Raw genomic sequence first — 16973 nt, forward strand, 5'->3', positions numbered from 1 at the left:
TGTGTGTGCTGTTCTGTGCCCCTGGGCCCTGGCACTTGTTACCGGAGCAGTGCAACTCAGCCCTGGGAGAGAGCTGAACAGAGCATCTCTGTGCTCACTTCTAATCAGCAGATTAGATGGTAGTCACTCCTCACTGGATGTGCTTGTTGCACATGTTGATTAGTCATTAATTGGCAGCTTTCATTATCTGAGAGCACCAGCGGAAAGTGGGCTATATGAGAGGGCCTGATGTCATGCCGGGGGACACTGAATAGCCTTTTGGAAATGTGGACAGTGCCTAATTGGATGAGGATTTCATTGGATTGCTTGAGAGAACCAGGCTTATGCAATGGCAGAGATGAATGAACAAGATGGAAGCACTGGTGTCTGGGCACAGGTTTGCTCAAATAATGGGTAAAATGGGATGGATAACTATTCCATCTCTGATGTGGAATTTACTGTGAAGGTCCAGGCAACCCTGGAGCCTTTTTCACTTGACATATTAAACTGAAGATGTGATCCTATAGATCGGGGTGTCAAACACATTTTCACTGAGGGCCACATCAGAAAAATGGCTTCCGTCAAAGGGCCAGATGTAACTACTTTTTTAAATGATTAATTAACTGTATTGTGTATTCATTACTTATTCATGTGACAAATATTACATGCACTGGCAAAGATGTAAAAATATGGCTGTGTAACTGCGTGTCTTCTGATGAAATGACATTTTAAGGCCATCATACCTTTCAATTTACCCTGTCGAGGGCCACATAAAATGATGTGAAGGGCCACATTTAGCCCACGGGCCTTGAATTTGACACATGAGCTATAGATGGTTGCTTTTTTCACTATTACATAAACATATCCAATTTAATATGTATTTTCCATTGGCTGGGCAAGGTGTGTTATTCGAGTTTCCTTAAAACTACTAAAAGGGCTTATGAGAGCTTGTATTCCTACAAAATAAGATTATAAAATCTAAGTCATAATCTCTTCTAAGTATGAAAATAATGCAGTAAGAAGGGGAAAATAATCAAGTATGACAAAATGTCACACATGCTAAGGGCACATGCAGGATCAGAATGAGCCAAGTCAGTGATATAGCTCAAGTTAAATGCCAGCATTGTTCTGGCTTTAATCGTACTTTACATCTACCAGCAACACCAACTAACCGTGGCTTATTTTGATTGAACAGCCCAGATTCCATTACATGTGCAGAGAGACCCATATCAACATAGAAAAGAATAACAAGAGAGGAATTCAACTAGGCGGACACTTGGCCTTACAGACACTGCTTGTATATACTGTACGTTAGCCAGATCATTTTATCAAACAGTTGAGTGTGTCCAAAAACTTTGCTATCGGCCTTGCATCCACCCAAGCTGGTTTTTGGTTACCTAAGGAATAAAGACAACATTATTGCCTCTCGACTGAGTTGGCATTGAGTCACATTTGACCAGATCTTCCACTGTACACTTGTGGTTAGATAAGTCAGCATTGCATCAGATTCTGTCAGCAGTAAATGCTGACCAAATCAACTTGAAGATGAATGTATAACAGAACGCAACATTCAAGAAATGACTCCTCTCAATCAAAAAAAAAAAAAAAGTGGATTGTCTAACTGATTTGGAAGGAACCAGCCAAGAAAATGTACAATACACCCAGTGTTGAACTACTACATCTGCAGAAGCCCAATCAGAACTCATTCCTGCAAGAGATTAAGCAATAGATTTTAAGATTAATCTGAACACAAACATATTGCAGTGGGCTTTTTTTTAACCTGATGCTTGATAAGAGGGTAGGGCTAGTCTGTTTTTAGAATAGTACCATTGTAGATTAATATGACCTGAGCTAAAGGCTTGTGTTAATGGTGTCATGACATCAGAGAGGGGTATTAACCGTGCATAAGCCCAGACGAACCAGTGCTGAATGACTGCCTGCTGACGCAACACACACAGGAATGTTGCCCAAAACATGACCATGGGCTCTTACAGCACCCATGCCAGCTAATAGCATATCGTTGACACTTCAATCCTTTGAATGTCACCCGGGGTTCACTATTGAGTCTAGAAAGAAAGGTTAATGAAACCTAATCTTTAAAACAGTAGTAACTAAGAAAGTATTTGCCTTTTGAAGATATTTACAATGTAACTAGCAAATAACATAAAACTAACATATATAAGATAAAATTATATCTGTGTAAGTCTAGACCAGAACAATACCAAAGATAATTCAGCTCTGAATCTAGTACAATCTTGTTCTGAAGTAAACAAACCAGATTGAAACCAGCATTTGTCTACAGATGACATGAATTTCATAATGTTTAAGATCCATGCTGTGCAACTGATTTGTTTCTAAATTGTGTGTGTGTGTGCGTGCGTGTGTCTCTTGATAAAAAGCATAGAAGCCATCTTGCACTCCTACTGGAATAAACATAAGTCAGAATGGTAAAGCTGGTGCAGCAAGGCCTACTGCAAGTATAATTATGTGCAATATGTGCCTCTTGGCAGTCTGTATACTTGCAAAGTTCATGCCCCATCATGCTTGTGCGTCTAAGCATAGACTTGAAATAGCAGGACTGGAGCTAAAGAGGTAAAAAGAAACCACAGCTAAAGCAGTTAGCATGTGCACACAGGGACGTGACCACAATATAATCGAATGAAGGAAAGGGGGAAATTATGGACAAATACATCATTATACATAGAAAAATCCTCCTAAAAACATACATTACTCAATAATAAATTCACTGGTAGGATATTTATAATTGATATGATTTATAGGTCTACTGTACACTATTATACTCTACTGTTTTATATACAGTAGCCTAACTGTAACAAAAAAACTGAACTAAACTAAACTGAGGATGTGCCCTGTGTGGCCATCTTTTTATCTTGACTTGAGAATTGCAAACTGCTGAATGAATCAACACTAAAAACACATTTGATATGAATTACACCATGATACTATGCTTCAAGCTAGATCTGTCTAAAGAGAAGAATAAATGAAAAGTCAGACTACAGTATGTACTAGATCTTAGCGTGAGGACCACTCCCCTACGGCCCTCCTAAATTCTCCAGTCACGCTCTGCTATAGACTTGGTTTGGACTCACAACGCACAAGCCAAAGCTGATAGTTCCAGGACTGAATCATAAATTTTCAGGCCGTTATGCAACTTTGTGCTTTCCAGAGAGAGCACATGCAGCTAATAAAGAAATTGACTTGGAAGCTTGCCCGCATGACAGGGCAAATCGAAGAGTCTATGAAGGAGCTGCAGTTTAGTTGAGACATTTGGGAATAAAGTTACATCAGATAAAGACCAGATAGTCATTAAAACTAGAATGCACCATTGTCAAGATCCATGTTATGTGATCTATACAAGTGACAGAAATATATTGAACAGGAACCCTACAACAAAATAAGATTGATATGTCTCCTGTGTACATTTGCAATGGGCTAATACAATGATTCAAGGGAAACACAAAATGACAGAAAGTTTAACATCACTAATAATTTGGGTAATTACTCATTATCATTATCATTAGAAAAAGCTAAATCAACCAAGATTAAAAAACAAAAGCAGGTAAACAATTCACGTGGAGACTGGACAGATAACCCGCATGGACAGTGACAATCAGGCAATTCAGGAGACAGACGCACACAAAAAAAAATTAAATAAATGTTTTAAAAATTCAACAGAACACTTTACTTTAATTGTAAAGTGTTCTGTTGACTTTTAACTAATCAAGTGATTTTTTTCCAACATGAAGAAAAAGGATAAAAGTTACCAACTGTTCTCCTAAGCTTCACTACTACAGGGGCCACTTCCAATAAACTCCCTCCCTCTCCCTCTCACCCAAAAAAAACCCATTCTCTCCCCCACCCCTCCTCCCCACCCCCAAAGCAAACTGCAGCCAAAAGGATAAGGCAATAAGGTCTGCTGCTGGTGTTGAAACTCTCCCAGAATTGAGTTGAAGGGCTGTTGGGTGCTACTGTGGTGCGCTGTGGTGTGGTGTGGTGGGGGCGAGGAGGGGTGAGTGGGTGAAAGAAGGGGAGCGGGGGGGTGGCGTCCTGGTGGAGCTACGGGACAGAAAAGTAGTTGCCCATGGACAACTCCACACATACAGTTACGTAATAGTAAACAAGGCGAGCACAAGCATCCAGTAACTGTCAGTGGAAAAAAAAAAAAAGGATTTCCATGTTTTAGGTTAGCGGCACACAAGTGAGTGAGTGGCTTGGACACGAAGAGCGAGCGTGCAGACGGAAGGAAGCCAGTACAGTGCAGTCATCGTGGTTCAGGAGGGGAGCCGCTGTGAGCTACACGTTTGGAAAGTTCATTTAGCGCATGTAAAAAGCGCATGGTCCGGTTACGTTCCAACGCAAATAACTTTTCTGACACGTCCGCTGCCCGGTGCGCCTATCTGTGCGGACTTTCTGTGCTAACCACCAACACTGATTACACGCGTCTTCATCCGGTACCACTCACCTTAAAGCCAGATCAATCCAGAGTCCAATGGCTTCAGAGGGGCCAAACAAACCCGCGGAGAGTGCGCGTGGAGCGGCTGCAGGAGCAAAGTGGACAGCGCTGGAGGCTCACAGTCTGCTGGTCAACATTCCCGTACCGGACAGACACACAGAGGAAGAGGAGGAGGCACAAACAGTGGCTGCAAAGACCGCAGGCAGCTCATCTCATGCTGCCGTGGGGAGACACACCAGCGCATGCACGCACGTACAAACACGCACACACAAGCAGCAGGCACAACAACTCCTCCCTCTTTTAAAGTAACTACGCCCACAAAAGAAGGGTAATCAATGCGGCGTTCAAGTCTGGGAAATAAGGGCGTGTTCTGAAGATAACCAATTCTGTAAGATGCACTGCCTCACAAACTGTATCTCAGTATGGGTCTACTGTGATCATAAAAATAATCTAAGCCTCCTACAAAGTTCAAATTATGCAAAACATGAAAATTTCGATAGACAATTTTTTTGTGAAGACATGTCAGTGCAACCAGATTTATAATGACCATATGCCCTTGACTTAGTTATAGTGCAGGAGTGAGATTGTTGTCTTTGTTCTCTTATAAAGACAACAATGAGAAACCCTGTAACTTATTCAGCAATTCCCAAGAACCAATGATATAGTTTATGATTGTAGTCTTTCAAGTGTATATCATAGTTCATAGTTTGCATGAAAGTTGAAATAAAGACATTGTTGTCTAAAGGACCATGTCTGTAACATATTTCGATGTAAAAGTATAATAACGCCAACAGCTGTCTCGTTCATAACTGGCTCTGCTTTGCACTGACAAGTAGCAAACAGAAGCAAAAACATGGTGAGGACAGTATTGCACAACTGGGGTTAAATCTCATTGCACCAGAGTAACCTCCTTGTTTTTATGTCTAAGGTGTCAAAATCTAATGCAAAATCCACTCATACCGTATGGCTTTGTATAATACAGAGAGTCTTTAAACTAGTAAAGATAGTTACTGAATTCACCTATGTAAGGTATTGTCTTATACCTTGGGCCACAGTGCCTCTATGTAACCCTTTGATTATGTTGTTTGCGCTGCATGGGAAATTCAGATAAGTTTAAGGGTAGGAACACAGCATGGCAGTCTCAAATTCAACAGTCTGCGTGTAAATATTGACAAAGATAATGCAAATACCAACATCACCCTAAGATAAAATGTTACGTTATATTTTGCCTCATCAGACATTCAGCATCACACAGGCCTTTTGTTCCATTGATTGATCTTATACCAAACAGGCAAGGGCTATACAACGCCCTGCTGATGTTTACTATTTCACTTGTTCATCACTCATCAGGAAGACAGTTAAACTAACAAAAGCAGCATCAGTCGTCTAATGTTACATTGTTTACCCATCAAGCTAGTTCTTATGCAACATGTTCATCTAACCACCCATACTTACCAAACCTAGCTATTATCCACCGATACACAATGAGAAAATGAGATTTAAATCATAGGCTTTTCTACCCTAAATAGTGAAAGTGGAATGTGGTTAAGATCTACTAACATGTCAGGAATTCTAACTAAACACATTTTTATATCTATCATTTGGTGTTATATTGTGGCTACTGAGGGGTGCCTTTTGTTGTTTGGTTACAATGGTTTGGAAAAGTTACAAGAGGACACTACCACATTCACAAAAAAAAACATGAGTCATGCCCACAGATATACACCCATTTCAATCATTGCAAGATTTTCACAGCTTCTTATATTCTGGTTGTTTTTGGTCATTTTGACTTCTAAAACATAATAGCCATAACTGCTCTGCTTAAAATATAAAAATATATAACTGCAAGTCCATGTGTGATTTTGTAACTGATGTGGAGTATGTATCTTTCGCTAATGTCACTGGGGGGAGGGTCTTGTGGTCAGGATTGTGTTTCAAGAATCAGGAATGCAGGTTAGGTTCAAGTTCAGAGTGACACATTTCTGTGACTATAGTAATGACTCAGGGCCTGTAGTGGCTATCCAGAATAGTTTAAGCTCATCTGTGACAAGAAGCAAAACCGTCAAATACACAGTGAGAAAGGGAAAGAGAGCGAGAGAGCTCAATATTTTTTGTAAAGAGATGAGGAAGACAGTATTTTACTGCACTGCTGGGAACCATACATGCACCAGTGATGCTTTCCAGAACATGATCCAAGCTGCATCTGGTGAATGTTACTCCTGCTGCAAGAGGCCTTCTGCCTATTGCTGTAAATAACACATACACACACACAGTCAGACTCTTTATACAATCATTTATTCAATCAAATATACAAAATTACAATGTACAACATTTCAGTTAAACAATATGCACTTTTAATCTCAATAGTGTTAGTGGGAGAGCTGCTATAAAACTCTTGATTCAAATGTAGTCATCTTTACAATATATACAATGCTACAATGTGCTCAAAGCAACAATAAAAATCAAAGTGATTCAGTTTGATTGCAGCAAAAACTGTTCTTAAAAGAACATACAACAAACAACTATAGACATTTAAGTAATTGTGCTTTTTTATTTAAATTATGATTTCAAACGCAATTTTCATGTAATATATTTTTTCTTATAAATATATACATATATATCTAAATTTATTAGCCACCATAACAGAAGGCCTATCGATCTGTAATACAACAAATAATTTTAAGTGTAAATATTGTTCTCTTCTTCACAACAGTTTTGATGTTTATAAACTTTCTGTCTTAGTGGTATCCATCTTCTTTTTTTTTTCTTTTTTTTTTTAAAATATGAACATGTTAAAAGGCTTTAGAAAAGGTATCTATCTAGTATGAAATATGCTTTTTTGTAAAAGCAGCAGCTTAAAGGTAAAGATGAAAGAATTAAAATTTCAGGCACTGTTGTTTTTGAATTCACACTTAAAACTTTACAGAATGGCATCATCAATCAAAAAGTACCTTGAATCTAGTCAACACGAACTTCTTCAAATCAAATAAAAAAAAAACTTCATATTCAAATATTGCACTCCATTAAGTATTCAAAAATCAACCATGCCACCAACATAACACTGGCTGTCAAATGTATAAGGTTTCTATAACTTATAAAATATCTTGTGACTTAAAAAATCCCTTGTTCAATGGCACGTTTCCCGCTGCTTGAGTTACAATCAATTCAAGTATGCATGGCAAGATATGACCAGAAAACTGTGTAAAGAATATAATATGAGGCATTTGGCAAAAGTGCGTTCATGCTTAACTTTTACTGCAGATACCCTTACCCTCTGTTGTCCTCCAGTTTACATCATCAACATGTGATTCACTTGTGAGTCACTTCTTACACAAGAACAAAAACATAAAACTAGAGGTGATAAGTACTGTCTTTCTAAACTACGACATAGTGGAGGATGTTGCCTTGATCGTTCCCAGTTTCCCGTTCACTTGAACGGTCTTTGCGGGCACAGCGACCTATAAGGAGACACAACACGTCATGATTGCATATCTGTAGTTTAGTTCTATGACTATAACGATGATCTAACCCACAGTGTGAATGCATCATAAATATGGTTTACAATAAAGTCATGTCATGGCTATTAGTATACCAATTTCTGTACTTGTTCCATATATTCATAGTATAGTACTGTAATATAGTAAAAACTAGTTGGTTCAAGATAGTCTGTCTTCAGCTCTTCTCCCACATGACGCAACAGTATCCACCAATAATAAAAACTATTAAATACACTTTCTGTCAGTAGCTGCCTTAGGTCGAACAAAGAATGTCAAAGATTTGCTTTTTGTTATCTCTGCTCTGGCCTGTAGGGTTATAAGCAGTTTAAAATAAACTTAATAAAGAAATTTAAAAAAAATATATCTAGAAAGATGTATCAAATATTGATAGACATATTAGACTAAGTTTGTCCATACTGGGCCTGTTAGCACATGGTCTGTGGTTGTAAAGATTAGGAAACAGTTTGGGCTGGTTATTGTTTCCTGTATCTGGCATAAATATTATGCAAATAAAATACATTAAATAAAATAATTTTCTCACTTGCGTCTTATTCTTTTGGGAGTAAGGGCCGCTGATTTTTTCAGGGACCTGTGGTCGGAGGGGCACATGAGGGGCATCCTCAGATGGCAAAACACTGTACAGTCATTGTACAGGGGATAGAAAAGCAAGTGCCTAATAGCACAGAAATTGTTGATTTGAAGTGTTCTACTTAATCAAAACATTGTAATAGTCAGTTTCTGGTAAATAATTTGAAACAGGCCTTAACCTGAATTTGAACTTTCTGATACAGTATGGTGTTCACAGTCTAGAGTTCATTTGGAGTTTGTCAGCTGCCGCCATGCAGGCAATCTTTGTTCTCCCTATGATGTCTTAGAACAAGGCTGAGGGAACAAAGGAGGAGAAGCCTGTCTCATGTCACTAGAGTATCTCTGAATGGATCTAGGCTCTTCCACTGTGTGTGTATACGCATGCTCCTTTATCTATCTGCTATGTTTTTTTTGCTGCTGTTTTGATCAAGCACAATGATGCCAACTTGTTTACGCCGCTGAAACACCTGCTGTCTTTTTATTGATCGTTTTATTTTCCGCTTTTGCAAAAGTTGAAAAGGAAAGCTGCTAAATAGAACATTTATATTTGATGGTAGTGGAACTTCCCCAAGTGGGTTCTATTTTCATTTTAACGCATAAAGTAGCACAGAACAGGACTGAATTAAAAAGGTTTAAGTGTCATACCTTTTTTAGCTTCTCTGCGGCTGATCCAGAGCGGATAGCCTCCAGCATGGCCTCCCTCGCCATGGCTGAGTTCATGTTTTGTTGTGACAGGGTGAAGGATTTTGGTGCTGGTAGGACAGGAGGGGTTGGAGGAGGTGCCACTGGGGGTGCAGGAGGTGGAGGTACTGAGGACTGGGGAGAAAACGGTGTGGAAGAAATCTGGGCACTGCTGTTTACATCCAAGGCAGTCTTTCTGAAGTTTTCCAGCTCCCCAGCAGCTTCAGATTTGGTCTAAATAAATATGAATGAAAAATGACAAAAGTTATACTAGGTTACATGTAACACAAGTAACCCAGATAGTCTTTATTTTATTTATTTTTTATGTTATGACCTGTATTGGTACTGCCAACTGCTTAACATAAAATCAGCAGTTAATACTTTCAAAGAACAGATAATGTATTTACACATCAGCGGCTTACATCTGTGGTTTTAATTTCAGTATGATAAATATGAAAAATAACTGTATACTAATAGTGAGAATGGCAAAAATTATAAAACATTACCAAATAAATATAATTTGGCTTTTGTTTTATAGATCACACTGCTTTCTATAAAAAAAAAAAAAAAAAGTTTAAAACATATGATTTTTTTGGCTATTGCGTTTTTGAAATATTTTTAGTCTGGGGACATTCCAGAAATTCCTGTTCCTGAAAAAATAGCTCTCCAGAACAGAATCACAGATGTTGCTACAGCTGCACATTTTGTGAGCATGCAGCCGCTCCAGCTCTCATAGCCTTGATCAAGTCTACTGAAAGGCTAACCAGCTTTAGCATAGGAGTGATTATATTGCTCTTCACATGTGACTGTAAGTAAATAAACTTAAGTAAACATTCACAGTTGAACATGGTAAGTCTGGTTTCATCTTTCTCACACTCACTTAGGATTGACAGACATGGTGCTGTGCTCTGTATAAATAGCTCAGGGAGTATTTTACCTTTCTAAGCCTCCCGGAGTTGCCCTGGGCTCTAATGGCTGCCATTAAAGCAGATCTCTCACTCTCCTCCTCAACATAAGATGGTTTCTTCGCCCCAGAGGTGGAAATCTATCAATATTAAAAATAATCACATACAAGTCAAAATAATAGGAAGATTTAAATAGTATTTCTGTTGTCACTGAAATAGACACAATTTAAATTCCCATCAACTCATAAAAAGTGCCAATTACTTCTTACCAGTGAAGTAAATAGTTGTATGTCATCTCATGAATGACCAAAACTATATTGTTACCAATTTAACAATAATAGTTCACGTACTACCTACATCACTGATTTTGAAATACAGTGGCAATACAGTGTAATGTTTATCCCATGTGACATATTAATTCTTATTTTATTAACACATATTATATTATGATCTCCAACCTTCTTGAGCCTTTCCTTGCCCCCTCCACTCTGTATGGCCTCCATAAGGCTGCTGTGTAGAGATGTCTCCTTCTCCACTGATCTGCAGATGACCGGTCTAAACTTCTTCACTGGCCCAAACACTGTCACAGCTGGAGGCTCGGGGCTCGCCTCACTGTCTGTTATTGTAACTGAAGGGGTCTTGTCTGTTTTGGGGTTTGAAGGCAGGATAGTGACTGGATTATCCTAAAATAAGAATTAACAAATGTTAGGTCAGAGTAAAATAGAAAATATTCTTAGTAGGCACTATTTCATATTTAGTTGTATTTGAAGGTGCACCATGTTACCTTTAACATACAAGGATATGTTTTTATAGATGTTATTGCTTTGCCTGGAATGTTCTACAGTATGACATTACCTGTATGTGTCTTGCATTTCTTCACATTCTTTCCAACTTTCCATACAAAATAATAGCATCACTGAGTCCACTCACCAATGCCTGCTCTTGGTTCTTCAGTCCTGTAGGTGGTTTAGCCGATGAGTCCAGAGGGCGGCTGGGAGATGGACTTGGACTTCGGCGCTGAACAGATTTGAACGTATCACTAACTTTAACATTCAATTGTGTTGAGGAAACTGACTTGTTATTGGCAGATTTTTGCGTTTCTTGTATCCTAAAACTTTCCTTTCCAAATTCAAAGCTCATTTCTGAAGTTCCTGCCTCCTTCACATCATCAGTGCCATCTTCTTGTCTGTCCAATATATATTCAGGGTAACTAATGGACCTCTTTGGACCAGAGGGGTTGGATGTAAAACTTGAACTGTCTGTATTACTTGAAGGGAATGAGTGTTGAGGATTGATTTGTATTGATCGGCCCGATTTCGGATAGCCAGTATTTTGTGTTTTGGGGGTAAACTCCTGACTTGCGGGGTTATAATCAGGTTTGATGGTTGTTTTGGGGGCATATTTTGTGATAGCAGATGCAACATATTGGCTGGAGGTTCGTCTGGATGGCTTGAGGAAAGTAAGGTCTCTTCTCACATCTGTTATAAATGGAGGTTGTGCAGGCCTCTGACTTGAGATGACAGTTGGTGAAATCTTGTCTTCTGCTATTGTGTTATCCTTTTGCTTAAAGTCAATATCTCGTATTTGTTCAGCAGCATCTTCCGCAGTTTCTTTAGACTCTATTTGTGGGGTAGATTTAGAAAGTGCCCCTTGGGAAGTTTTCCAACTCCCTGTTTCAATGGACTTCTGGGTAATTTCACAGGTTTTTGTCCAAGCACTTTTATGGCTATCCAAACTGTCTCTTGCCTTATCAGCTTGCACCTTTATTTGGGCCCACAGCACCTTCCTGCTTTTCATTTGAGCTCCAGAAGGCTTTGGCTTTCCATGAAGAGAAGAATCATGGCCATTTCTCAAGTCTGATACACCAGGAGTTCTGTGATGGAACACCTTTACCATGTTCCCTTGTTCGTCAATCTTTATGGCACCAGGGGTTGTAGCGGGAGGCTCTCCTGCAGTAGCATGTAAGACAGCTGGTTTAGGAGGTACAACCGTAAATGTTTTCATCCCAAAACGTGACGTGACATTGGGAGTGATTTTACTTTGAAAGGGTTTAGAAGTGGATATAGTGTGGTGAACTTTGGGCAAATCAACAGCTTCTTGAGTCACTTGTTTCAGAGCAGCTTGGTGGATATTCTTCTCCTCAGGTTTAATGTCACTTTTATTATAGTCCTTTTGCTCTGGACAATTAGACTTTGCTTCGAAGGATGATTTATTCTGAACAGTTGCTTCTGTCTTTTTTATTTCTTTTGCTTTTAATTCCATGGTAGTGTCTTTCTTCTTATGTGTTTTGGATGGTTCTTGCATAGAGTTTTGCTTATGTTTGAGAAAGCTGTTTTACTTTCTGTGCTGTAAGCCTTATTAGGTCTCAGTGGCAGTGTGAGCATTATTGTTTCTATTTTGAAGCTCATCACTGAAGCTTGAGGCTGTAAAAACAATGAAATAATATATATTTTTAAATGTAATCAATAAGATTTTAACATGTTGGTCTGTCTTGCATTAAATAAATACATAAAAAAAAGATTTTAACATTAACAAACAAGACATAATACTGTACCGTTGGCGACGATTGAATCAGCCCAAAACCCTTCATCAGGCAAGACTTCATCTATAGTTGTGACTGGCACATCATGGTCCACTATAGAAACTGGGACCTCATTAGTGTCTGCGAGACATGACTCTAAATCCGCCAAAGTCTGATGAAGCTGAGCGGACAGATCTTGATGCTTGAGCCTGTCTGTCCTGGGATGTGGTGTAATGTCACTGCTTCTGTTGACATAACAAATATAAACAAATATACATGAGTTTAACAATACACATAACCCTCAAAGTGCGTGTAAAGGGTACTGAATGAAGCTAAAGCTATTTTTATAAAGATACAAACCTAACAGCTGTTCCTAAGTGTTTATTTGATTCCAGTATTGCATCCAACAACTTTCCCGTCAATACTTGTCCACAGAATCCAAAGGGTAAATGCAGTGCACCTACTCTAAAATAAATATGGCTCATATTATTTTCATTGGAGTCTTAAGTCTTTCATAACATTTAATTGTGAAGATTTTATTACCACACTTTCAACTTCCGTCATGCTGTTCAAAGGTTCACAAGAGTGTTCAAGTGAAGTATTGGTGGTTTGCCTGAAACAAATTGCCATGATAGGGCCAAACCAAATAGTTTCTTTTTCAAAAAGCCTTGGTCTGCTCTACTTTTTGGCAATGATTCTCAGAAAACAGGGTTCTAGTGAGTTCCTGGAAAACCGGGAGCAAGCAGCATCAGTGCAAGCCAATACGATTTCCTAAGCAAGCATATTAACTGTGCAAGGTATCATTTGCATGGAGGAGTATGAATATAATGTTGGGCTTTTAAACTAGGGCAGCAGTGCAAACCAGACATACCACCAGGCAGTAGCTATGTCAAGCATAATAAAGTTTAATTTTTAAGTTTTATGAGTTTGATCATTATTAATCATTATTATTATTATTATCCTAATTTAAACACTATTACTATTACACTCCATTAGTTAATTTTACACTTTACACATACTGAAGTCTGAAAAATAACAAGGAACAGGTAAAAAGATAAATCACAATTAAATCAAGAATGAACAAATTCTGGGAAGCAGAATACTAGATAGATTAATGAGAAAGGTAGTAAATGAGTCATTGCCCCAGGGTCAATAAATCTAGGCACTACATCTGCAAAAGTTACACATGTTTTAAATTAGAGTCCAAATGGTGATTTAACACTGTAATATGCTTTTCATTTGTATTATTGACTTTTATGCTCTTGCTGTTGCTTTATTGTTTTATTTACCCTGATTTATGGCCTTCATACCTGTGCCGGGAACCCCAGGACCCTTCATCGCTGTCACTAAAATTGTCTGCGGCTGTTCCCATGCGTCTCTCTCCTCCAGTGCTTCCATCCAGAGACAGGCTCCCATCTGGGGATGTGGTGTGGGTCTCAGAGGGTGAGCTAACCACACCAGAGTCTTCTCCATCAACCATGCCTTCTGAGGCAGTGTAGCCCTGGTCTGGTAAGCTCATGCCACTGCTATTACTGCCCAAAGACACTGTTTCCTCTGGAGATATCTCTTTACACTGACCTTTGGCTGCAGAGCTTTGCATGGAGTGGAGCCAAGCTGCAAGAGATCAACAACTGCATAAATAATACAGTCAATTAACAGATGAATAACTCAGTCATGATATGCATGCAATGAGTATAAAATGTAAAGACAAACTCTTCAAAACCATCACTGCACATTAAGGATATAAAGACATAAGACAAAATGCAATGCAAGGCAAGAAAAAGGGATGCGAAAAAGCAGAAAAAGAGACTTGTTCCAAATGCAGAAACTCACAATAATTTAGGTTAGGAAAAAAAAAAGACCTGAGCCAGACCACTTGTGGCTAGATAAACAGGTGTAATGATGTGTGGGCAGATTTACTGTAAACAAATCTTTCTAATTAGGGTTTAACAACAGTGTTTTGAAATGAAGTGACAAATCTCTTCTCATCTCCAGAATAGTCTCATGCTCTGGGCAGTCATGTGATTCATGCAGAACTTTTTTTCTAGCACTGATTTCCCTTTCAGACTATAACAACATTGTCGTATGGTTTGTTTTGGCATACATGATTTGGACATCACCCAGGTTAAGTTAATAGGTTTCTGTAGTCCTGATAACCTTGGTTGCACAAAGTGTATACACAGAATTCATTCAATGTCCTTCATCGCCTCTGTTGTTGGTATGTGTAAACAGGGCCTGTCAGTTTTGGAACTGGTCCTAATGGTTTGAAGGGAACAGTGAGTTCCAGGAGATGTGGGGATGACTCACAGGGCTGTCCTCCCAACTCCTTCCCAGCAACAGCTTAGTCATGCCAGCTACAGCCACAATGTGCACACAGAGACGCACAACTGCACACGTGCACCACTTAATGCTGTCATGCACAATAGGCCAAAATCACAAGTAATATTTACACACAGGACACTCAATCTATGACCTATGGTTCTGTTGAAAAGCATCACAAAGCATTACAAACTAAAAAGGATTTTTTTTTTCCACAACCAATGCATATTCATTTCTACAAATAACAATATAATGTTGTTTTTTTTATAGATTTTACAGATTTTATTGGTAAACTTTTGAATTTACAATTTTATATTCAATACTGTTCCATCAAACAATGTATTAAAAATATATATTATCTTGCATGCTGTAACATTACCTCACATTGGCATCTTAAAGAGACAATCATTTTAAAATACAATACAAACATTTTCTTTATGTTTTCTCTAGATACTAAAAGAATGATTGCATTAAGAATTAAATTAGCAAAATGTAAAACCAAAATGTCATTGATGGAGTATGCCTTCCACAATGCAAAGGACGGTTAGGATTTCTAAATGCTGACTCTTGCTCTATCATCGAGAAACATATGTCTTGGACTATTGATTTGCAGATATCACATAGCACCAGTATTGATCTGCAGATATCACATTGCCTTGCCTCATAGGCTCGTTTACCCTCATGCCACTCATCAATCATCATGGAAACTGATACATTCAACTCATCTGGACATTCTTGTTACCCCTTTCTTTCTTTCTCTCTTTCTCTCTTTCTTTATTTCCGGGAGCACAATGATAACTAAGTAATGACTGTAAAAAATAACAAAGAGCTGATAAAACAATAAATGCATAGAAAGAAGAGTGAGCTGTATAAAAGAAAGAACACTTAGCAGAAGATTTACTCTTTTAGCATGAAATTTATAAACTAGGGCTAGGCTAGTGGCTATTTGCACATATATAAACTCAGTAAAGAGAGGTTAAATGACTTCTTAAAACATATAACAATACAAAAAGAAAAGAATAGTACATAGAAAGAAAAATAACATAAACAAAAGGAACAACAGATGAAGAAGGAAGAGGTCAAGCCACAAGGGGACTTCAGGGGCGTTTGGCTCTCAGTCGCACAGGCCCACAGCAGTAAACTGGGAGGGTACCAAAAGATAAAACACAATGTAATGAGATTTGGACCAATTTAGTGGAGAGCATCAGCACAGAAAAACATCCAGAGACCAGCACTGCTATGACTCCGCAATCTTTCCATTACACAAATGCATTATCATTGTAACATAATAAGCAGTGTAAGTTCATTGGTGTTGACCCAACCCTGACCGTTTGTATCATAAGCAACATGGCTACAGATATGATGCACTCTGTCCACTTAAAAGACAGTGACTTACTTATGGTTAGATTGCTGAAAAAGAGAGTGCAAATGATTGTCTTTGCATTGCAAAACGGTTTGGGAGCTACTGGAGTAAAGAATAAAAACAACAGGACAGGAACTCCTTGAAAAGAGGAGAAAATCTGAAGGCAGTGAGTCAGTCAGCAACCTACACAGCAGACTAGTCTCTCCCAGCTCTGTGGCTTTACAGTCAGTGTCTATGGAAAAAGAGCAGGAAAGAGCCAAAGGGGTTTAGGTGGGACAGGATACTCTAGAATTTCTAAAGACAATGAATGAAGATATAAACAACAAAGTAATACAAAGATTCACATGCACACAATGAAACACACACATATATAAAACATAAATAAAACTGCATCAAGAGTGTTGTGTCAGCAGTCTCTGCTTTATCACTTTATTTTATGAGACAAAAGAAGAAGAATCTGAAGTAGCATATAGGGCTGAAAAGATATATTACTTTATCATAAATCTGACAGCTCTGTATTGCACAAGCAAAAGCAAACGGTCCAGCTATGACAATAAAGACAGCTGCATGAGGAAGAATATACAGATTTATAAAATGTTACAACATGTCTTATAATTAATGCCAAACTCAGTTTTGGAAAGACATT

The 16973-nt window shown here is 38.4% G+C and overlaps 2 protein-coding genes across 3 annotated transcripts in view; both read right to left on the minus strand.

Moving 5' to 3' along the window:
- The window catches only part of LOC117383690 (growth factor receptor-bound protein 10), a 39578-nt gene extending 34855 nt beyond the window's left edge, over positions 1-4723 (minus strand). Inside the window, exon 1 of one of the 2 annotated variants that reach the window (XM_033980896.2) lies at positions 4463-4723. The gene's annotated coding sequence lies outside the window, so the exon portion shown is untranslated. The remainder of the gene's footprint in view (positions 1-4462) is intronic. The other variant, XM_033980897.2, reaches the window with a different exon arrangement.
- A 2379-nt stretch (positions 4724-7102) lies between these two features.
- cobl (cordon-bleu WH2 repeat protein) overlaps positions 7103-16973 on the minus strand; it is a 30229-nt gene continuing 20358 nt past the window's right edge. Inside the window, 10 exon segments of the mRNA XM_055228084.1 lie at positions 7103-7911; positions 9184-9453; positions 10157-10264; positions 10583-10807; positions 11055-11882; positions 11884-11951; positions 11954-12453; positions 12529-12547; positions 12679-12890; positions 13956-14259. Coding sequence (XP_055084059.1) covers positions 7834-7911; positions 9184-9453; positions 10157-10264; positions 10583-10807; positions 11055-11882; positions 11884-11951; positions 11954-12453; positions 12529-12547; positions 12679-12890; positions 13956-14259 — 2612 coding nt within the window. The 3' untranslated portion in view covers positions 7103-7833.

The sequence above is a fragment of the Periophthalmus magnuspinnatus genome, chromosome 16, assembly GCF_009829125.3.
Source record: "Periophthalmus magnuspinnatus isolate fPerMag1 chromosome 16, fPerMag1.2.pri, whole genome shotgun sequence".
NCBI lineage: Eukaryota > Metazoa > Chordata > Actinopteri > Gobiiformes > Gobiidae > Periophthalmus > Periophthalmus magnuspinnatus.